We start from the raw sequence: 24,779 nt of genomic DNA on the forward strand, positions 1-24,779 counted from the left end.
GACGGGGGCGGTTTGAAAACGAGGGAGGGGAGAGAGAAAGGGTTGTATCACAGATGAAATTGGAGCCAAGAGGCAGCTGCAGTACATCTGTCTTGTACTGACACATGTGGCATTTGACTTCCAGTGTGAAGTTCAAAAGAGTTTTATAATGACGCAGCTGCTTAGGGATGTATGTGCATGTGTGTGTGTTTTCTCCTTTGTTGAAGGTGGGGTGAAGGGTGGATGGGTTGCCAAAGGGGTTTCATAGGTGAGGACTGGAATCTGGGCTTTTGAAAGTGACGTGTGGACAGTACAGGTTGTTTCAGGAAGTTTGTGACCTGTTTTTAAACATTTTGTGCTACTCATGTACCCAATCATTTTACAGCACTCACAGGTTTGACTCCTAAAAAGTGTTTACTGTACATAGATATTATGATTCAGCATGTCTAAATATAGATGAGAAATAAGAGCTATCTGTGCATGTAAGAGTTGCTGTTTGAGCCCAATACAATTACCCATTATTTTACATTTCCCACATGTTTTCTGCTTTGTGTGCATTGAAACACTTAGAAACAGATCAAAAACACCATTACAGGTAATTAGAGAGGGCCATTAGCTTGTGCGATAGCTAAACATTAGTGGTGGGGGGATGACGGTGCACACTGCTCACCATTTGTGCCTGATGTCCCGTGCGCCTGCAGCAGCACCTGCACAGCAGCCTGAGCACAGGGTCAGGGGGGTTGCCTGCCAGGAGGCCAGGGCTCAGGGGTCAGAGGTCATGTTCCAGACAGGCGTATCCACACGCTGATTGAGAACTCAGCTGCAGGAACAGAGCTTGCAGGTGGACGACGCATTTCACCCCCTCCAGTCCTGTGACATCAGGGCGGCTTTCTAAGTAGATTTCCATTGTAAATAAGAAATGGAAGCAAACACAGGGCAGGTACACTCAGTGCTAAATCCCAGTTTACTCTGAGTGAATTGAGAAGTTTCAGTTGCAGAAATGGAAGAAATTGGAACTTTCATTTTCATGTGATTTAAAAGCACAATATTTTTAATCTCTGAAGTCTGAAAATAAATCACAAAAAGTGCAAAATACGATACCTAACATTTGAAAATGCTGACATCTAGCAGCAGTTTGGAAAGCAGCGATGTATCATTTACAACATTAATCAGAAATAAAGACAAATGAAATGTGAAACTAGCACTGTTTTTGTTTTCTGTCTTCAATGCTGCTCAACTATTTCACAAATGAGTCAGTGCACATGATCTGTTTTTCATCACCTCCAGGCCTCAGGGGCCACTTAATATTTATTTGTACATATTTCACTTACGTTTTATGATAAAGATTATTTTCATGCACAAAAGATGTGGTTTGTGGCTAAGCTGGGGAATGTTTCCTCCCCGACATTATGATTAAGTTCATCTTTCTGCTCCATACTTTTGTTTGTTTGGCTCATACGACTTGGCAGCCAAAAGCAGTTACTGCCCATTTGGATTTGTTCAAGAGGCAGGTGTGTGTGTGTGTGTGTGTGCGTGTGTGTGCGTGCGTGCGTGCGTATCTAACATGATGATTTCATTTTGCAGTCACTTATAACCTGTATTTTACTAGTGGAAATACTCATATAGTCTATACATAGAGATACTGTATGTTTGCACATGTTAACATGCACACAAACAGAACACACACTCCTGTGTAACTCTTTCGATAAGACTGGATTAGATTAAACAAATGAACACAGGACACGCCAATAAGTACGAAGTGATTCGTCAGCTTTGAAGGCATGGAAACCACAAAACTGAAGTAATGAGATTTAAGTAAGATTTTAAGTACTCTATGACTTCATAGGCGGGAAATATAGGAACCATTACGTATATGGACACACAATTGGAGCAAACATTCATTAAATATAGTGAACATATAAACAAAACACCCACAGGCCTACACATAAATTTGCATGGAAACACATGCAGACAATCACCATGACCAGATCATACAAACATAAAAAACAACACATCAGGCCAGAGCTCTTAATACTCCATCGCTCCACCTCATGTGATCTTTGCTCAATGGATGTCTTTGGTGGGGATCAGTCTGGTCATGTGCATGTTGCTTCTGTCACACCTCCAGGACTGCCTGATGTTTGAAAATGATACATGCAGAGCTTCTTTATACACAGACGGGCTGACGGAGCGCCAGGAGCATTTCAGACCAATATTTGGATTGCGGTCGCAGGAGGAAGAAGAGACGGCGTGCACACATGCAGCATGCTATCCGGCTGCTGTCTGCTAAATCCCTGAAGCTGTAAATTGTCACAGCATTGTGTGACGGGTGTTGCCTTTAAGAGAGTCAGCAAATCCTGATCTAGAATATGCAAGTATGCTGCTGTACAATAATCTCTGTAGTTACTATTTCATTTCTCTAAAAACTATGTTTATTACATTATACAGAAAGTAGGAAGGAAACTGGATCAAGATTTATTTTTCCTCATCGGATTGCTACTATTTTTCAGCTATTCTCTCCTTCCAAACAGATAAAATGAACACAGATGTGTGTAATCAGCAGACTCAGTCATAACAGCTATTACCTTGCACACATATCCATTACAATTTACTCACATGTAAGGGGATTACTAGAAGGAAAAAGCTGTCGATGGTGTTATGTATCAACTGGAGCTGAAGTGCTTTGTGGGAAAAAGCAGCAGAAACCCAGACATTAACACTAATGTAATAAAGTATTTTACTACTGTGGTGAAACAAAGTGGCTTTTCTTTGTTGACTTAATTTCATCTTTCAAAAACATGATTATAAACTGTGGCACGAGGTTGAAGCTGCAAAATATAACTCACATTTTTGATCATGTCTCACATTTCATCATTTGTTGAAGGGTTTCCTACTCTTTGTATGAAGTCTTGTGTCAATAAAACAATCGCAGCATTGGTTAGTTTACTAATTCGAAGTCTACTGGAAACATTTTTTCTTAGTTCCTAGAAAGACCCAACGTTAGCCACAAATATACACACATGCAGAGCTGAAGCACGTGGCTGTATTATTGCCAAAATGCCAACGACATGCCTTTCAGCCCTGATCTAGGAACAGCTGTGTTGTCTCCAACAGAGTTAATTTGAGGTTTGTGTGCAGCAGATGAACTGATCTTCAGTCAGTTAAACCTCAGGATGTCGATCAGCTGGTCCATGAGAACCAGAAGAGGCCCACGGCTGCCATTTTGTCAGGACTGCCCCAAATTCACCAGCTGGGTGTGAGTTCATCACTGGACTCACTCGTCCAATGTGTGTGTGTAATTTCCAGTAGTTGTGTGTTTACACAGTTATATCTGAAGCTCAGGGATGAAGACGGATCACCGTACAACGCTCAGGAACATTGGTGAGAACTTGGAGAAAGGTATACATGTAGATACAGACAGATGTTCATGTAGATACTGCTGTAGCTGGAGATAATGGATATGAAGTCTGCATGCATAATTCTATAAACAGATGGTAAAGGTGTTATTATGTAATACCATCAGGATTTTACCTAACCTGTCGTCCGACGGATCAGCTGTATTAGTGTTTTTATAAGATTTTTCAGTTTAATTTGACACTACTCAATATATGAATTGAATGGATACACTTTAGTTATTAATATCAGTCTGCCAGTTACATGGACATTTTTATGAGCGATTATTCACCTCACCACCCGTCTGCTTTACTCCACAGCAGGTAAGCTGACATAAAATGTTGCAAGTATATAATTGTACTGATTTTATTTCTATTTCTATCTGGTTCTGATTTTTAGTACTTTAGTATTTCGTGACATCCTTCCTCATAAGAATATTTTTTATTTGTCTTGAAACATTCAGGACATCTGGACCTGAGAAACTGAATCTGTAAACGACTGTTTTTGATTAGTTTGCTGCTCGGAGACCATACAAACTGAAATTTATTGAATACATCACTGAAAATGAATATTTGCTTACAAGTAAAAGTCAACAAAATATTTAATACAATGTGTGAAAGTAGTCTCTTTGGTTTACTTTACTGTACATCATGGTGCTTTCTACTTTCACAGCAGCAGAAGTCAGTAAAAGATAAATGCACCAGCATCCTGAGGAGGTGATAACTCGTCTCACCCAAACAAATGGCACCACAGGAGGTTTGTTTGTTTTAGCCCTTTTCCTACATGTGAACGCAGTCTGACAGAAGGAGAACTAACACTCATTTGTGGTAATTAGAATTCTGAACATCTTGCCAGTGTGTGAAAACACTGTGGTTTCTGCCATCCATGACCTTTACAGATAGTTATATGGTGGCTTGTGTTTAGAGAACCATGAATAATTCCAATTCACAAAAAATAATTGTAGCTGCAGTTCATTTGATTTTACATTATTAAACTATGGTTGTGCAAATAAAACGTGAAAATCTTGGAAAAACATGTTGCTCATTGAAAGAATTACTTGAACATTGTCATGTTACTTTTAGAGGTTGACCGATTACTATTTATTTAGAAAAGTAAAAGTAAAGTGTCCCTGACCTCACCACCGTCACAGAGCCACCTCACAGCCATACTCCTGACCTCCATCCTGGCAGCAGTGCTCGGTTCCCTGCAGATTGGCTACCACACAGGCAACGTCAACGCTCCAGCCAAGGTAAGCCGGGCAGACATGAGCTAAAGGGGGGGAAGACATGACACAAATAGTTCAGTTTCATTCACATTCCACTATTTTCATGGTATTTTATTTATTTCAGGGACTTTCTTTGCAAATATACTGCACATCGAGAGAGAAATAATAAGTTTGCATTAAACTGCAACAGAAACATCATCATGTGGACAGTGGACAACAGGTCCCTGCCAATATCAACACAAAATGTCATGCACAGTGAGAAACCATCTGACCATCAATATCTCAGAGCTTCAATAAAACAGTGGATAAAGTTAACAACCCCCTGAAACTCTCAGGCTCAGCTCCAGTCCTGGCTCCGCTGGGTTGGCAGGGTTTGCTTTTTCACAGTTAGACTACACTAAACATTTGCAGATCTTCAGATTTAACATTAAAGGAATCCACATTCTTATTCTATTTTTGGACTATTGAATTATGTTATCACTTAATGATATTTATAATAATAATCACCAGCAGCTGTTTCACAGGTCAAATTAAAGCTTTAATAAGTCACTGATCGTCTTTTGCTTGTTTAGATCATCGAGGAGTTTTTCAACCACACCTGGAAAGCCAGACACAACCAGTCGATGCCAGATCACAGCCTGACTCTCTTGTGGTCGCTCTCCGTCAGCATTAAAGACTTTGGAGCCTTGCTGGGCTCGCTGGGAGTCAAATACCTGGCAGATTCTTATGGAAGGTAATGAAGGCAGAAAGAGGTTTGTTTTCCAATCATTTCCATCGTGTTGTTTCTGATTTTTGTCTTTTCATTTCTCCCGTCTTCTCCTCCAGACGTAACTCCATCCTCATAGTGAACTGTCTCTCTGTGGTGGGAGCGTGTCTGATGTCTGCTTCCAAAACCAGCAAGTCGTTTGAAGTTCTCATCCTGGGACGGTTGGTGTTTGGTCTGTTCTGCGGCCTGGTGATGAGTCTTAATCCGCTCTACATCCAGGAAGTGTCCCCCACAAACCTGAGAGGGGCCTTTGCTACGCTCAACCAGGTGTCCTTTGCCACAGGCATCCTGGTTGGAATGGTGAGGGCTGCTCTGTTCGTTTATCATTTTGTTTTCTGAATGATTGTGGAAATCCTTGGAATCCTGGAACCCTTTTCCAGTTAGTGTTTCTCTTCTTTCTGCTTTAAGACTGACACATCATGTTAGTGTGAAGTGAAATGTCCAGACATCAGAGATTTACGACATACTTGTGGTGACATTTTTTCCATTTAATTCACATGTGAACATCTGGGTCACACTGTCCAACAAGGTCCCTGTCTTTGTCTGTTGCAGGTGGCTGGTCTTGAGACAGTCTTGGGTACAGAGCATTACTGGGCCATGATGCTGTCCCTGTCTCTTATCCCGGCTCTGACACAGTACCTGGTCCTGCCTTTCTGCCCTGAGAGCCCTCGCTACCTGCTGATCAACCAGGGAGAGGAGAGCAGAGCAGAGGCTGGTGAGTCCCATGGACTGATGTTTTATCACATTATTTCCAGTTTAGTCATTAAGCTGGAGTCATATCACAAAGATGTCCATCCATACTGTTCTACACAAAGAGAATCTGCTGAGATCAGAGATGAGGTGAAGAGCTTTTAGATTCATGGCTGACTACCAGGAATCAGAAGATAGAAATGCTTTTAATGCACAATGAAGATGTTATTTAACCCTGCAGCCCTGCTGAGGCTGAGAGGCAGCGCAGACAAGGTGTTCACTGAGCTGGAAGAGATGAAAGAAGAGGCTGCCCGTACTCAGAGCGGAGTCACTATCCACGAGTTCTTCAAGAAGCGCCGCTACAAGCAGCCAATCATCATCGTCCTCATCATAAACTTGGGCAGCCAGCTGTCCGGATTCAACGCGGTCAGTTTTATATCAATGCCTTTATTAAAGAGCAGTGTTATCACTGTATGTTTAATATTTCACATGCAGCGCTGTAGTATTTATTTTTACTCAAACTGTTCAGCCTCAGCATTTCTCTCTGGCTCTTACTCGGGTTCTGAGGCAGTGTGTCAAGACAATAGTCCTGTTCCTAAAAAGACAGAAAAAAGTCCCAGTGACCCACAAAGCTGGAAGAAATCTCTGCTCTTTTCTTCCAGATCATTAATTATTCCACCCGAATGTTCCAGGCCAAGTTTGACGAGGCCAAATACCTGACTCTGGGCGTGGGGGCTGTCAATGTGACCTTCACTTTGGTGGCAGTGAGTACAAAATCAAGTGGTTTACATCTCAGCTCACAAATCACCTTAAAAGTCATTTTATTAAAAAATAACAATATTATCCTGACTTTATTATATTGGCTGCTCAATATAATCTCAAGATCAGTAAATATTGAATGTACAAAAATACTTTCTAAATGAAAGGTTAGAGGGGTCACCGTTTCCTCTAGAATGGTTTAACAGCTTAAGCCACAACAGGATAACATTGTGTTTTTTGTGAGCAAAGTCTCGACTGTGTTGTTCTTTCCTTTCAAGTTTTTCCTGATGGAAAGGGCAGGAAGGAGGAGGTTGCTCCTGACTGGTTTCATCTCCATCGCAGTGTGCAATTTACTCATGACCATAGTCGATTCTGTCCTGGTAAGATCATCTTAGTGCGATTGTTATTTTCATTTGCACAGGAAAGGTTCGGTGCCAGTATTGGCTATGCACAAGATAAAACAAACTATGGCACATTTGGGGGAATGATTTTTAACTTAAGTCCTAGATTGTTTGAACAAAACACAATCCTACTTTTCATTATGTTTGGAAACTGGAAACCTGAAATTTGATTTAAATTAAAGAGAAGAAAGAGTTATAATAAAAAACCACTAAAACTCTAAAACTCAGTGACTGACCTACATCCACCCTTAAAAGAGACATTTTTCTATCCACCGTGCAGCACCTGGTCCCAGAGCTGAGGAGCCTGCAAGTCCTTCTGGTTTTCTGCCTGATTTCAGCCTACGAGCTTGGTCCTGGTCCTATCTCCTGGTTCATTGCTGCTGAACTGTTCGACCAGCCTGGCAGACCTATCGCCATGGCCTTCACCAGCATGCTCAACTGGGGAGGGAAGTTTGTTCTGGCACTCCTCTTCCCTCCACTACTGGTGGGTTCATACTGTTGGCCTGCATGCTGTATGAGTGAGTTAAACTTCAGGGGAAACGTTGGAGGCCGATTTCTTGTTTGCTTTTGTAAGTTCCCTTACACCTTAGAGACAGGGCTGTTAAATACAGGCTGTAAATCTGTTCGATCTGTTATATACACAAGTACACTGAACACTGTAAAACAGACATAAATCTTGTAAACGTTAAAGATGTATAAATCTATTACCAAATCCTTTAAAATGAGGTTTAAATAATAGCATTTTAATTAACAGCTAAGCAGGAAAACATCTGTTCAATGTAATGCTGCAGAGATGGCAGCCGGCCAAGGAACCAAATCAAACAACAGTATTGTTTTTTCTACGTTCTCACGTTAACGCATTTTTCTCTGAACGTTCTTTATGAGAACGTGTTGTTTACATGGTGTAATTATGTTGCTCTTAAAGGTTTTGATATTTGTCGAATCCTGATAAAACTAATAGCACTGTGCGTTTCCCCCACACAGAAAGTCTGCGGTGCGTATGTCTACCTCCTCTTCATGATCGTGGCTCTGGTCGCCTTCACCTTCACCTGGATTCGCCTCCCGGAGACAAAAGGTCGCACATTTGATGACATTGCAGAGTTGTTCAGAGGAGCAGATGAAATTCCTCTGCACAATAAGATGGGATTCAACACTTTCACCTGACCGACCTTTCAACCCTTTCTGAATCCGGCTGTGTTCATACTGTTAAACGAGTCAGTTCATCCAATTCAACTATATGTTTTACCAAATAATAGGATCATAGTAGGTAACAGTTTGGCTTTTATTTGTGGAAATTTAGAATTAGAGTTTGTGTTGCTCACAGCGCTGGAAAAAATGACTTCTGGAAAAAAAAAATCCTGCAATGGTTCTTTTAATAAACAATATCCTGGTTACTGAAAATAATCCATAAATCTCACTGTCAACAGTTTTTGTTAAACAGAATCCTGCTAAACAAATAAATCTGCGAGTAACCACAATATTATTCCTGGAAAGACATTTTCAAAAACTCAGGAGAACCAGAAATTAAATTCCATGCAATAATTTGGTTGAACTGACCCTTTAACCTTTCTAATGTTCATGGCCAAAGGACAAACTGAGTCAAACAGACTGTATGTCTTGAAGAAACTGGCACTGCCTCGGTTTGGTTTTCTAACAATGTTGTTCCGATTATGAGAACTGAATTATGTAAACTGAATATTTATACTGCATGTTTTGAGGCATTTTGTAACCATTGTTTTGTTATTTTGTAAAGAGAGACAGAGAGGATGCTTCAAAAAGAAGAAAGAGACTGAGGGGAACTCAATTTCCAGGTTTTTAGAGGTCAGCTGAACTATTTTAAGGAGCAATATGATGCACTGGGATGCAGACCAGAAGTCATTGAAAACTTTCATTTTATTATCGTTCAGCTGAAAGTGGATTTTGGAGACCTGATGAGAATGTAATTTATATGAGTAAACATACTGTTATGGGTCCAGTGTGTAACATTTAGAAGGATCTATTGGTTTTCATCAGTGTCTAGAAACATTACGCTCTTACAATGAGCAGTTTATCTACAGGGCGTTTTTATGTTTTCCCTCTACATACTTGGAAGTGGAGGGTGAGGCGAGGGAGTTTCAATATGCAGCGTTACCTGTAGAGGCCACACACTGGACCTTTAAGTCATGTGGGTGAAGATGTTTAGTGACTTTAAATAAAAGTCAATTCTCTTTAATTAATGTTAACAGATTTTATCAGACTGATCAATTAATTCAAAAATCTTGTTATCACGTATCAAAGCTTGATTACATGAAACATTACGTGTAATGTTTCATGTAATCTGCTGATCCTGATCCCCGCTCGGACCGGTCGCACCAACCAACAGTCTTTTATTGAATTTGAGTTTCTTGTTGCACAGACGCCGCAGCAGCCTTCCTGTTCATTATTGGTCCGTGAAATCTCACATATCTCTGAACTGTGTACACTTGTAAGATGTCTGTGAAAACCAACCACAGCTGTGTGAATAAATATTTCATCCGATATGATCCACTGTGACTTGCTGAAACCGCAGAAGGAAGAGGAGCCAAGAGATCAGAGGACAAGTTTGGGTTTTGAGACACCAGGGAGCGGAATTAAATTTATATGTAAATTACTGTTCGGGTTCATTCGAATTCAATCCTAATAAGTCTGGCACACAGTCTTGGTCTGAACTCTTCTAAAGGATGTTTTATCATCACTGATTGGCTGTCTTCAAGATGGGAAACATATGAGATACAAATATGCAAAGTCTACGGAGATCATGACATCCAACACTGACCATGTTGACTGCTTTTTCTATATCAAGGGGCCATTCAACAGTAAAAATAGAAATCTGTCTGAGTTCTCTGCAAAAGTATTTAAACAGTGCCATCTACTGGAGCAAGCTGTAGACAATCATGTAGTACAGAAAGAATGTTCTTAAAGGGATTTTAACAGGCTGTGAAAGATTAGAAAAATGAAAAAAGAGCTTTGTAACTAATCTAGCAGCCATGTTTGGACTGCAGTCACCAACACAACTCTGAGTCTGCATCCATATTTGGTCCTTCTGGGCCGATCAGTCACTGGACAGCAGTCAGACTAAAAGAGGAAACTGCTTTCAGAGAGCACGATCTGGATGTTGATTCAGTGAGTTACTGATGGCAGCTGTTCAGCCTGACAGAAGACAGTACATTTTTGACAGTTACCGGCAGGACTACTCATTGTTACTGCAATAAAAAAGTCAAATTCATTTTAAAAATGTGTTTGTTTTTTAGGTGAGTGACCCTAATTATCTACAGTATTGGAAAAGTCAGTCATCAAATAAAATATTTCTTCTTATTTTAAATTCAAATATTGCTTTTTAAGGTTAGAAAAAAAATACAATAAATACATTTAAGTTCACATAAGATATTTAATTAAACTAAGTTGATACATTTATCTTGATTTTTAAGACAAGAGACTTTAATGATCCCACACTAGGGAAATTCACATTCAATTATTCAAATTATGAAGTAACAAATATTAAAACAAACCAAAGTCATGAAGTTATGCTGTTAAAAAGTCTGAGAACTGTTGGAATGAAGGACCTGTGGTACATACAGTAGTAGAATGAAATATTTCATTATCTGTTCATGGATATAAATTTCTCTTGTCATCTACAAGGTTTGCAGTCTTTGAAACAAAATAAAGGCAACCTTTAAAGTTATGATTTATTTCAGATGTATGTTATGGGTAGACAAACAATCTTGTCAAGTTTTAAAACAAAACATCATATTTTTTTTAGCACAGCCGGTCTGGAAATGTGTTTCGTCTGCAGTTACAGATACATTGGACACGGATGGGAGTGATGGACTGCAGGGGGAGACACAGCACCACTTTTAGAGAAACTCTAAACCTCACACCATAAAGTAGATCCAGTGACACTCCCACCAGCAGCTCGTAATATCTAAGTATCTAGAGACAGGCAGTTTGATTATAACAGAAGATGAATATCATCATCAGGTTATCAGTCTTTGTCCTCTGGACTGCAGGTAATTTTCTGTGAATTTTGATTCATTAATGCAAATTATGAATACTTCTTTTCAATCATGTTTTAATCAAACAATTGCTTTATTTTAAAAATCTAGAAACTGCTTATTATAAAAGAATGATTTGTCAAACACACAGGTTATACTGATGCAGATGATGTCACCCAGACTGGCATGCTGTGGGAAAAAAAGGGAAACAGTGCAACAATGAACTGCAGCCACACTAAGGGAGCCACTTATTACCAGATGTACTGGTACAGACAGCTGCCTGGAGAAACAATGGAACTCATCGTGTTCACAAGAACCAGCAACAAAAATCACGACTTTGGAAAATTCAGCAAAGAGAAATTCTCAGCAACCAAACCTGACGCTGAGAGTGGAACATTCACAGTGAACGATCTGGTGCCAGACGATAAAGGCTTGTACTTCTGTGCTGTGTATGAGCACAGTGATACAGACACATGTGAAAGCTGAACAAAAACCTCAGTCAACTGTTGGTGTAACTGTCTCCAAAACTTATTATGTCATGTGCTGTAGGGGGACCTCGAGGACCACAAATACTCCCAGTTACACTTTGATTCACCATGTGGGTTTTAATATAGCAGCTAACAGGATCAGAGAACGTCACAGAAGATACTGACACTCCCACCTGCAAATCCTCATGTCTCTGACTACACTGACAGTTGACTCCAACCTTCAGAACATGGACGTTATCAGACATGGTCTTATGTTTATTCCTGCTCTGGGTCAAAGGTTCAGTACGACATCTGATAACAGACTAAATATCACACAAACTGGCAGAGGATGCAACTTTAGAGGAGAAACTGAATCATGTGACAGCACTGAACTGAAATCACTATCAGACATAGTTTTTGTGAATGTCTGTGAATTTAACAACAAGAGGAAAGCTGCAGTATGAAGCTGCAATATGAAGATGACACTACTCCTTCCCTGCTGATGAGGTCAAAGCTATGATGTAGACTCCTCTCTGACACCGCCCCTGTTCATTACACTCTCACAGTGACGCCCTCTCGTCTTCAGCTGCTGAGCTGACAGGACCTGAGCTGATAGTAGAGGCTCTAATCTAAACTCTGTCAACATGATCTTCATGGTCTTTATACTTTGTTTCCTTCATCTGCCTGGACATAAGGGTGAGACATACAACACTATCTCACACAGTAAGATGTTGCACAGCTAGTAATGATTTCCAGTTTTGAAATCTTGTCTGCTTTTTCCACAGGTGCCTCTGAAACCAACAGAGTCCTCCAAACTCCTGCTTTCATCATTAAGAGAACTGGTCAATCTGTTCTCAGCGGGATCAACTGTTCACATAAAATACCTAATTATCGAAATATTCTTTGGTACAAACAAGACCAACACAAAGCTCTAAAGCTCCTGGGATATCTGACTGTGACTTCCCCAAAGCCAGAGGACGATGTAAAAGGAAAAATCAGCTTTGATGGAGATGGCCGTACACATTCGAGCCTCACTATTTCTGATCTTGTATTAAATGACACTGGTGTGTATTTCTGTGCTGCCAGTCAACACAGTGCTGCAGATTCCCCTCAAGTCAATACAAAAACTCTCCTTGATCTGTCAGCCAGAAAAACAAGATGCTGAGTCTCCTGAACACCTGCAGCCAGCCTCCATCTGAACCAAACCTCTTAATACTTTATCAGCTGTTCTGACTCAGTTTGGACCCTCTCTGTGCTCGTGCTGTAGGCCCACAGTTCAACAATATATACATGTTGTAATTCTTGGATGTGCAGAGCAACATGTTTGTGATGTTGTCTGATGATTGACAGCTGATAAAAGCTGGGAAACAAAACTATTCTCCTTCCTTGATCAGAGGTTATAACTGTATTCACACTGTTGTGCTGCCGTGCCAGTGCAGATATGTGTGGTGGATTTAAAGATTGTCACTAAATAAATCACATCATGATATGTCAGTGTCACTGTTACTGATCTCAACTGCAGGTAACATTTATGACGGTGATGAACTGTAGGGGGACCTACAGAACCACTTGTACTGACATTTACATTTGAATGCAGTGACACGCCCACCTGCAGCTCTTCATGTCTCCATAACTTCATGACACTCTGCTAGTTTGTGTCGAACGGAACATGGATATTATCAAACAAGACCTCCTCATATTGTCAGTCCTTTTGCTGTGGACTGCAGGTAAATTACAATCAAATCAACTTATCATTAGAAGATTAAAAGAAATTGTTTCATTTCTCTGATCTCATTATAATTGTTCATTTATAAGAAATGATTACAGATCATCTAAAATGCTGAATAAAACTTTTATTGTTGAACACACAGGTTATACTGATGCAGATGATGTCACCCAGACTGGCATGCTGTGGGAAAAAAAGGGAAACAGTGCAACAATGAACTGCAGCCACACTAAGGGAGCCACTTATTACCAGATGTACTGGTACAGACAGCTGCCTGGAGAAACAATGGAACTCATCGTGTTCACAACAACCAGCAACAAAAATCACGACTTTGGAAAATTCAGCAAAGAGAAATTCTCAGCAACCAAACCTGACGCTGAGAGTGGAACATTCACAGTGAACGATCTGGTGCCAGACGATAAAGGCTTGTACTTCTGTGCTGTGAGTGAGCACAGTGATACAGACACATGTGAAAGCTGAACAAAAACCTCAGTCAACTGTTGGTGTAACTGTCTCCAAAACTTATTATGTCATGTGCTGTAGGGGGACCTCGAGGACCACAAATACTCCCAGTTACACTTTGATTCACCATGTGGGTTTTAATATAGCAGCTAACAGGATCAGAGAACGTCACAGAAGATACTGACACTCCCACCTGCAAATCCTCATGTCTCTGACTACACTGACAGTTGACTCCAACCTTCAGAACATGGACGTTATCAGACATGGTCTTATGTTTATTCCTGCTCTGGGTCAAAGGTTCAGTACGACATCTGATAACAGACTAAATATCACACAAACTGGCAGAGGATGTAACTTTAGAGGAGAAACTGAATCATGTGACAGCACTGAACTGAAATCACTATCAGACATAGTTTTTGTGAATGTCTGTGAATTTAACAACAAGAGGAAAGCTGCAGTATGAAGCTGCAATATGAAGATGACACTACTCCTTCCCTGCTGATGAGGTCAAAGCTATGATGTAGACTCCTCTCTGACACCGCCCCTGTTCATTACACTCTCACAGTGACGCCCTCTCGTCTTCAGCTGCTGAGCTGACAGGACCTGAGCTGATAGTAGAGGCTCTAATCTAAACTCTGTCAACATGATCTTCATGGTCTTTATACTTTGTTTCCTTCATCTGCCTGGACATAAGGGTGACACATACAACACTATCTCACACAGTAAGATGTTGCACAGCTAGTAATGATTTCCAGTTTTGAAATCTTGTCTGCTTTTTCCACAGGTGCCTCTGAAACCAACAGAGTCCTCCAAACTCCTGCTTTCATCATTAAGAGAACTGGTCAATCTGTTCTCAGCGGGATCAACTGTTCACATAAAATACCTAATTATCAAAATATTCTCTGGTACAAACAAGACCAACACAAAGCTCTAAAGCTCCTGGGATATCTGTTTATGAATTCCCCAAATCCAGAGGACGATGTAAAAGGAAAAATCAGCTTTGATGGAGATGGCCAAACACATTCGAGCCTCACTATTTCTGATCTTGTATTAAATGACACTGGTGTGTATTTCTGCGCTGCCAGTCAACACAGTGCTGCAGATTCCCCTCAAGTCAATACAAAAACTCTCCTTGATCTGTCAGCCAGAAAAATAAGATGCTGAGTCTCCTGAACACCTGCAGCCAGCCTCCATCTGAACCAAACCTCTCAATACTTTATCAGCTGTTCTCATATGATTCTGACTGATTCTGACACTACACGATTTGTGACACTGTGTAATAAAGATTGTCTTGGTACTTCATTAGAGTCTAGACCGGTTGAAAACTTTTCTCGTTATTTACAAGAATAAACGACGAGTCACCTGAAGAGTCTCATTCAGTCTGTTTGAGGTTTGCACAGGAATAAAGAAACATCCTGTCAACAATTTCAAACTGACTCGATCACATTTTATGCACACGTTAACTCATTTAACAAAATTCAGTAACAAGTCTCAAACACTTGTTCATGGAACATTTCAAACTTTTCAATGCCTCAGGAGAAAAATTCAAACAAAATCTAAAAGGAAAATAAAGAAAATAAAGGAACTACAGGTTTCATATTTATGAGTCTGCGTTCAGTATGTTAAATATATTTTCAGGCAGGCTAACACAAACTGTTGCACTGAACTGCAGTTAATATAAACCGTAGTCTTTGTAAATATTTATTATATGGAAAAAATGAGTCCATCTTCAGTTACTGACACCCGCAGAGGGAGACAAACCTCAGCAAACAGTTCAAGACTTCAACTTCCAGTATCAACACGAGCATTTTAACCTGCTGATGTAGTAAGAGTTGTAGATAACTGATAACTGCTCCTCCTGTTTGTTAGTGTAGTAGTGATGTGTTCTCGTGTATGGGCACTGAGCTGAAAGGACCTGAAAGAAAAGCTAACTGTAGAGGATCACATAACAACTTCTTAACCATGTTGTTTATGGTCTTTATATTTTATTTCCTTCATCTGCCGGCGAATAAAGGTGAGTATTACAAACAGACTAAGATACTGCACTGCTGATAATTTTAGGATTTAAAGTAACATCTGTTCATTTTCCACAGGTGCCTCTGAAACCAACAGAGTCCTCCAAACTCCTGCTTTCATCATTAAGAGAACTGGTCAATCTGTTCTCAGCGGGATCAACTGTTCACACAAAATAACTGATTATCAAAATATTCTCTGGTACAAACAAGACTAACACAAAGCTCTAAAGCTCCTGGGATATCTGTTGATGAATTCCCCAAAGCCAGAGGACGATGTAAAAGGAAAAATCAGCTTTGATGGAGATGGCCGTACACATTCGAGCCTCACTATTTCTGATCTTGTATTAAATGACACTGGTGTGTATTTCTGCGCTGCCAGTCAACACAGTGCTGCAGATTCCCCTCAAGTCAATACAAAAACTCTCCTTGATCTGTCAGCCAGAAAAACAAGATGCTGAGTCTCCTGAACACCTGCAGCCAGCCTCCATCTGAACCAAACCTCTCAGTACTTTATCAGCTGTTCTGACTCAGTTTGGACCCTCTCTGTGCTCGTGCTGTAGGCCCACAGTCCAACAATATATACATGTTGTAATTCTTGGATGTGCAGAGCAAAATGTTTGTGATGTTGTCTGATGATTGACAGCTGATAAAAGCTGGGAAACCAAACTATTCTACTTCCTTGATCAGAAGTTATAACTGTATTCACACTGTTGTGCTGCCGTGCCAGTGCAGATATGTGTGGTGGATTTAAAGATTGTCACTAAATAAATCACATCATAAAATGTCAGTGTCAGTGTTACTGATCTCAACTGCAGGTAACATTCATGACGGTGATGAACTGTAGGGGGACCTACAGAACCACTTGTACTGACATTTACATTTGAATGCAGTGACACGCCCACCTGCAGCTCTTCATGTCTCCATAACTTCATGACACTCTGCTAGTTTGTGTCGAACGGAACATGGATATTATCAAACAAGACCTCCTCATATTGTCAGTCCTTTTGCTGTGGACTGCAGGTAAATTACAATCAAATCAACTTATCATTAGAAGATTAAAAGAAATTGTTTCATTTCTCTGATCTCATTATAATTGTTCATTTATAAGAAATGATTACAGATCATCTAAAATGCTGAATAAAACTTTTATTGTTGAACACACAGGTTATACTGATGCAGATGGTGTCACCCAGACTGGCATGCTGTGGGAAAAAAAGGGAAACAGTGCAACAATGAACTGCAGCCACACTAAGGGAGCCACTTATTACCAGATGTACTGGTACAGACAGCTGCCTGGAGAAACAATGGAACTCATCGTGTTCACAACAACCACCAACAAAAATCACGACTTTGGAAAATTCAGCAAAGAGAAATTCTCAGCAACCAAACCTGACGCTGAGAGTGGAACATTCACAGTGAACGATCTGGTGCCAGACGATAAAGGCTTGTACTTCTGTGCTGTGAGTAAGCACAGTGATACAGACACATGTGAAAGCTGAACAAAAACCTCAGTCAACTGTTGGTGTAACTGTCTCCAAAACTTATTATGTCATGTGCTGTAGGGGGACCTCGAGGACCACAAATACTCCCAGTTACACTTTGATTCACCATGTGGGTTTTAATATAGCAGCTAACAGGATCAGAGAACGTCACAGAAGATACTGACACTCCCACCTGCAAATCCTCATGTCTCTGACTACACTGACAGTTGACTCCAACCTTCAGAACATGGACGTTATCAGACATGGTCTTATGTTTATTCCTGCTCTGGGTCAAAGGTTCAGTACGACATCTGATAACAGACTAAATATCACACAAACTGGCAGAGGATGCAACTTTAGAGGAGAAACTGAATCATGTGACAGCACTGAACTGAAATCACTATCAGACATAGTTTTTGTGAATGTCTGTGAATTTAACAACAAGAGGAAAGCTGCAGTATGAAGCTGCAATATGAAGATGACACTACTCCTTCCCTGCTGATGAGGTCAAAGCTATGATGTAGACTCCTCTCTGACACCGCCCCTGTTCATTACACTCTCACAGTGACGCCCTCTCGTCTTCAGCTGCTGAGCTGACAGGACCTGAGCTGATAGTAGAGGCTCTAATCTAAACTCTGTCAACATGATCTTCATGGTCTTTATACTTTGTTTCCTTCATCTGCCTGGACATAAGGGTGAGACATACAACACTATCTCACACAGTAAGATGTTGCACAGCTAGTAATGATTTCCAGTTTTGAAATCTTGTCTGCTTTTTCCACAGGTGCCTCTGAAACCAACAGAGTCCTCCAAACTCCTGCTTTCATCATTAAGAGAACTGGTCAATCTGTTCTCAGCGGGATCAACTGTTCACATAAAATACCTAATTATCAAAATATTCTCTGGTACAAACAAGACCAACACAAAGCTCTAAAGCTCCTGGGATATCTGACTGTGACTTCCCCAAATCCAGAGGACGATGTAAAAGGAAAAATCAGCTTTGATGGAGATGGCCAAACACATTCGAGCCTCACTATTTCTGATCTTGTATTAAATGACACTGGTGTGTATTTCTGCGCTGCCAGTCAACACAGTGCTGCAGATTCCCCTCAAGTCAATACAAAAACTCTCCTTGATCTGTCAGCCAGAAAAACAAGATGCTGAGTCTCCTGAACACCTGCAGCCAGCCTCCATCTGAACCAAACCTCTCAATACTTTATCAGCTGTTCTGACTCAGTTTGGACCCTCTCTGTGCTCGTGCTGTAGGCCCACAGTTCAACAATATATACATGTTGTAATTCTTGGATGTGCAGAGCAAAATGTTTGTGATGTTGTCTGATGATTGACAGCTGATAAAAGCTGGGAAACCAAACTATTCTACTTCCTTGATCAGAAGTTATAACTGTATTCACACTGTTGTGCTGCCGTGCCAGTGCAGATATGTGTGGTGGATTTAAAGATTGTCACTAAATAAATCACATCATAAAATGTCAGTGTCAGTGTTACTGATCTCAACTGCAGGTAACATTCATGACGGTGATGAACTGTAGGGGGACCTACAGAACCACTTGTACTGACATTTACATTTGAATGCAGTGACACGCCCACCTGCAGCTCTTCATGTCTCCATAACTTCATGACACTCTGCTAGTTTGTGTCGAACGGAACATGGATATTATCAAACAAGACCTCCTCATATTGTCAGTCCTTTTGCTGTGGACTGCAGGTAAATTACAATCAAATCAACTTATCATTAGAAGATTAAAAGAAATTGTTTCATTTCTCTGATCTCATTATAATTGTTCATTTATAAGAAATGATTACAGATCATCTAAAATGCTGAATAAAACTTTTATTGTTGAACACACAGGTTATACTGATGCAGATGGTGTCACCCAGACTGGCATGCTGTGGGAAAAAAAGGGAAACAGTGCAACAATGAACTGCAGCCACACTAAGGGAGCCACTTATTACCAGATGTACTGGTACAGACAGCTGCCTGGAGAAACAATGGAACTCATCGTGTTCACAACAACCAGCAACAAAAATCACGACTTTGGAAAATTCAGCAAAGAGAAATTCTCAGCAACCAAACCTGACGCTGAGAGTGGAACATTCACAGTGAACGATCTGGTGCCAGACGATAAAGGCTTGTACTTCTGTGCTGTGAGTAAGCACAGTGATACAGACACATGTGAAAGCTGAACAAAAACCTCAGTCAACTGTTGGTGTAACTGTCTCCAAAACTTATTATGTCATGTGCTGTAGGGGGACCTCGAGGACCACAAATACTCCCAGTTACACTTTGATTCACCGTGTGGGTTTTAATATAGCAGCTAACAGGATCAGAGAACGTCACAGAAGATACTGACACTCCCACCTGCAAATCCTCATGTCTCTGACTACACTGACAGTTGACTCCAACCTTCAGAACATGGACGTTATCAGACATGGTCTTATGTTTATTCCTGCTCTGGGTCAAAGGTTCAGTACGACATCTGATAACAGACTAAATATCACACAAACTGGCAGAGGATGCAACTTTAGAGGAGAAACTGAATCATGTGACAGCACTGAACTGAAATCACTATCAGACATAGTTTTTGTGAATGTCTGTGAATTTAACAACAAGAGGAAAGCTGCAGTATGAAGCTGCAATATGAAGATGACACTACTCCTTCCCTGCTGATGAGGTCAAAGCTATGATGTAGACTCCTCTCTGACACCGCCCCTGTTCATTACACTCTCACAGTGACGCCCTCTCGTCTTCAGCTGCTGAGCTGACAGGACCTGAGCTGATAGTAGAGGCTCTAATCTAAACTCTGTCAACATGATCTTCATGGTCTTTATACTTTGTTTCCTTCATCTGCCTGGACATAAGGGTGAGACATACAACACTATCTCACACAGTAAGATGTTGCACAGCTAGTAATGATTTCCAGTTTTGAAATCTTGTCTGCTTTTTCCACAGGTGCCTCTGAAACCAACAGAGTCCTCCAAACTCCTGCTTTCATCATTAAGAGAACTGATGAATCTGTTCTCAGCGGGATCAACTGTTCACATAAAATACCTAATTATCAAACTATTCTCTGGTACAAACAAGACCAACACAAAGCTCTAAAGCTCCTGGGATATCTGACTGTGACTTCCCCAAAGCCAGAGGACGATGTAAAAGGAAAAATCAGCTTTGATGGAGATGGCCAAACACATTCGAGCCTCACTATTTCTGATCTTGTATTAAATGACACTGGTGTGTATTTCTGCGCTGCCAGTCAACACAGTGCTGCAGATTCCCCTCAAGTCAATACAAAAACTCTCCTTGATCTGTCAGCCAGAAAAACAAGATGCTGAGTCTCCTGAACACCTGCAGCCAGCCTCCATCTGAACCAAACCTCTCAATACTTTATCAGCTGTTCTGACTCAGTTTGGACCCTCTCTGTGCTCGTGCTGTAGGCCCACAGTTCAACAATATAAACATGTTGTAATTCTTGGATGTGCAGAGCAAAATGTTTGTGATGTTGTCTGATGATTGACAGCTGATAAAAGCTGGGAAACCAAACTATTCTACTTCCTTGATCAGAAGTTATAACTGTATTCACACTGTTGTGCTGCCGTGCCAGTGCAGATATGTGTGGTGGATTTAAAGATTGTCACTAAATAAATCACATCATAAAATGTCAGTGTCAGTGTTACTGATCTCAACTGCAGGTAACATTCATGACGGTGATGAACTGTAGGGGGACCTACAGAACCACTTGTACTGACATTTACATTTGAATGCAGTGACACGCCCACCTGCAGCTCTTCATGTCTCCATAACTTCATGACACTCTGCTAGTTTGTGTCGAACGGAACATGGATATTATCAAACAAGACCTCCTCATATTGTCAGTCCTTTTGCTGTGGACTGCAGGTAAATTACAATCAAATCAACTTATCATTAGAAGATTAAAAGAAATTGTTTCATTTCTCTGATCTCATTATAATTGTTCATTTATAAGAAATGATTACAGATCATCTAAAATGCTGAATAAAACTTTTATTGTTGAACACACAGGTTATACTGATGCAGATGGTGTCACCCAGACTGGCATGCTGTGGGAAAAAAAGGGAAACAGTGCAACAATGAACTGCAGCCAAACTAAGGGAGCCACTTATTACCAGATGTACTGGTACAGACAGCTGCCTGGAGAAACAATGAAACTCGTCGTGTTCACTATTCAAAACAAACTGGACTTTGAACCAGACTTTAGAGATGGGAGATTCTCAGCCAGTAAACCTGACGCTCACAGTGGGTCACTCACTGTGCCCGACGATAAAGGCTTGTACTTCTGTGCTGTGAGCCAACACAGTGATACAGACACATGTGAAAGCTGAACAAAAACCTCAGTCAACTGATGGCACGTCTATCACTGAGTCTATTAATCTGCTGTACTGTAGGGGGACCTCAAGTACAATCATCACATAATACAGCGACACTCCCAGATGCAGCTCTTCATATCTCTGATGTAACGTCACACCTCCCATCACACACACTGACTGCGACTCTGCTCTGAGTTCAACAATGATCACAGCTGGTCTGATCAGACTCTCTGCAGCTCTGCTCTGGATTGTAGGTACTGTACATTATGATGCTGATGACTGAAAGGAGAAGCTGTTTCTTTAAGTTCATGCTAATAATTTTATGTTGACTGTTCTGATGATGATCCTGTAACTACCTCCACAGGTCAAACTGATGGGAGTGGTGTCACTCAGACCTCTCTGCTGTGGATGTACAAGAACCAGTCTGCCACAATGAACTGCAGTCACACTAAAGACAGTTCATATCGACAGATGTACTGGTACAGACAGCGACCGGGGGAGGGAATGAAGCAAATCGTTTTCACAACTTCATACAGCTCTGCTCAATATGAGAGTGGCTTCAGTGAGGACAAATTTCCAGCACAGAAGAACGATCCTCAGACGGGATCTTTAACGGTGAAGAAGCTGCTGCCTGAAGACAGTGGGGTGTATTTCTGTTCTGTCAACAAACACAGTGATACAGGTGACTGAGACAGCTGCACAAATACCCCCTGTGATTAGAAGATCGTTTCTTTGATGGACTGTAGAGGGAGCTGTCGACCAATGTTGAGATTATTATATGACTACTATCTATGTTACAATATATGTGAATGTAACATCAAATGTACTGTGGACTAACCAAACATGTTCCTATTTGACTTGGTTATAGTCTTCTTGTCGATTTCACAGGATCTTAAATTCTAATTTCATTCTGTTTTGATTTCATTAAACCTTCAAATCCTCATTCTTCCTGACGTTTTAGCAGAAAAGGAAGAGTGCTGGAAAAGCTCAGTGTTATTTCTTTGACAATATTAACAGTAACAAATAAGTGCAATCATCATCATCATCATCATCATCATCTTTTCGATTCAGCAAACCCCACAAAGGTCTCATGTCTTCCTGTGTATGGCCCCTTAACAATGATTAATAAACTAATGATGATAAAAAAAATGTACGTTCAATGAACTTCCAAAGTAATTCACAATGATGTTTTATTAACTTGATGTTAAGATAATGCATTAATTATCAGGACAAACATGACGAAACTCCAGACGCCAGCTTTACTAACAAACACATTGTATTGTTGAGTTGTTGAGTTCATCTCAGGTCTTTGTGATTTTGTTTCCCATCATAAGGTGCCAGTACAGTAAGTCTGTGGTGAGCAGGGGCAGTTCACAAGATTATGACACCACCCAACAGAAAGAATAGGATGGTTTATCCAACAACAGAGGTGGGAATGTTCAGTAGAACTGCACATAGCGTGATGAAAATGGCACCACGAACAAGGTTTTCAAATTCATTTCTAAAGCACAAGATGATCATTGTCTTCTGTGTAGCTCTAGATGTCGTAACGGTTGCAGGTAATGTAACAAAAGCTTTCAAAATAATTTTGACACGTTGACATCTAAATCTGGAGTAGAAGGTTCTTTTCCTTTTATATTTATGAAGACTTATCCTCATCTTATCGTATCTGTATGTTTTTGCTGCCTTTTAAACAGGTTCATCTCTCAGTGACCAAGTCCGCCAGACTCCGGCTGAAATTTACAGCCAACAAAGACAACAAGCCAAAATCAGCTGCTCACACAGTATTGACAGCTATAACAGAGTCCTCTGGTACAAGCAAAAAGAGGACGGACAGCTGCAGCTCCTGGGATACATGATAGGAAACACTGGAAGGACAGAGACTGGAGTGAATGTGACGATGGAAGGGAGTGCAGATAAAGACAAAACCTGCACTTTAACAACTGAAGAACTCAGCGTGAACAGCAGTGCAGTTTACTTCTGTGCTGCTAGTTACACAGTGCTACAGATCACTGCTCCTCAGTACAAAAACCTCCTCATATCTGTATTACAGCTCACAGCCTCGCACATGTTCTCTCAGGAGGCGGTGGTAGATCTTTAATCAGACCTCTATTCTGAGCCAATAACTTTAAAACAAGAAGGAGGATGCACAATGACTCCACCCACCTCATACCTTCATGTTGATTTGCTGATAGAGGGGTTGAGAATATTTTCTGCTGATACACTGAAGAAGACACAATCATTTAAGCAAAAGATTTTGATCTTATAATATAAACACACACTCATGAACACAACATGATCATTTTTTTCCTAAGTATTTCTTTTAGCACCATTCTGGTTTCAGGTAATGTCGTCAAAATTATTTAAAACGTGGACTTTATTTTCAAGTTTTCAACTAAATCTGTTCATACATACGCTGGTGTGCAGCCAGTCTCTGATACTGCTGATATGTTACTGATTTTTTAATGTTTCATGTCGTGCTATTTATGCTCATGTTGTATTTTGTCGGATGTCTTTTCCAACAGGTTCATCTCTCAGTGACCAAGTCCACCAGACTCCAGCTGAAATTTTCAACAAACCAGGAGAAAGAGCCAGAATCAGCTGCTCACACAGTATTCAGAACTATGACCGAATCCTCTGGTACAAGCAAACAAATGGACAGCTGCAGTTCCTGGGATACATGATAGGAAGCATTGGAAGGACAGAGACTGGAGTGAATGTGACGATGGAAGGGGGTGCAGATAAAGACAAAACCTGCACTTTAACAACTGAAGAGCTCAGCGTGAACAGCAGTGCAGTTTACTTCTGTGCTGCTAGTTACACAGTGCTACAGATCACTGCTCCTCAGTACAAAAACCTTCAACACACATTTTTTTCACCTCCATATAAAACAGCTGACAGCCTCTTACACCTGTGTTCTTTCTCAGCGCTCAGATCTTTATACTGATGTGGTGTGGAAGATGCACAGTGACACCACCCACCTAATGACTTGGGAGGGTTTACTCAAAATGAAGCTTGGGAATACTCAGCATGTGTTTTCTTC

The 24,779-nt window shown here is 40.7% G+C and overlaps 1 protein-coding gene across 1 annotated transcript; it reads left to right on the plus strand.

Annotated features, from left to right (window-relative positions):
* Positions 1-4,840: 4,840 nt before the first annotated feature.
* slc2a1c (solute carrier family 2 member 1c) lies at positions 4,841-10,157 on the plus strand. The gene is made up of 9 exons (XM_027274948.1): positions 4,841-4,852; positions 5,170-5,330; positions 5,423-5,663; positions 5,916-6,078; positions 6,295-6,479; positions 6,716-6,817; positions 7,091-7,192; positions 7,494-7,697; positions 8,198-10,157. Exons 1-9 carry the CDS (start codon positions 4,841-4,843, stop codon positions 8,375-8,377), a joined length of 1,350 nt encoding a protein of 449 aa, XP_027130749.1. The 3' UTR covers positions 8,378-10,157.
* The last annotated feature ends 14,622 nt before the right edge of the window (positions 10,158-24,779 follow it).

Source organism: Larimichthys crocea, chromosome XXIV, assembly GCF_000972845.2.
Source record: "Larimichthys crocea isolate SSNF chromosome XXIV, L_crocea_2.0, whole genome shotgun sequence".
In the NCBI taxonomy this organism is placed as follows: domain Eukaryota; kingdom Metazoa; phylum Chordata; class Actinopteri; family Sciaenidae; genus Larimichthys; species Larimichthys crocea.

Coding starts and splice junctions, on each gene's coding strand:
- slc2a1c (XM_027274948.1), top strand. Junction 6,818..7,090: donor TGACCTTCACTTTGGTGGCA/GTGAGTACAAAA, acceptor TTTCCTTTCAAG/TTTTTCCTGATGGAAAGGGC. Junction 7,698..8,197: donor TCCTCTTCCCTCCACTACTG/GTGGGTTCATAC, acceptor TCCCCCACACAG/AAAGTCTGCGGTGCGTATGT.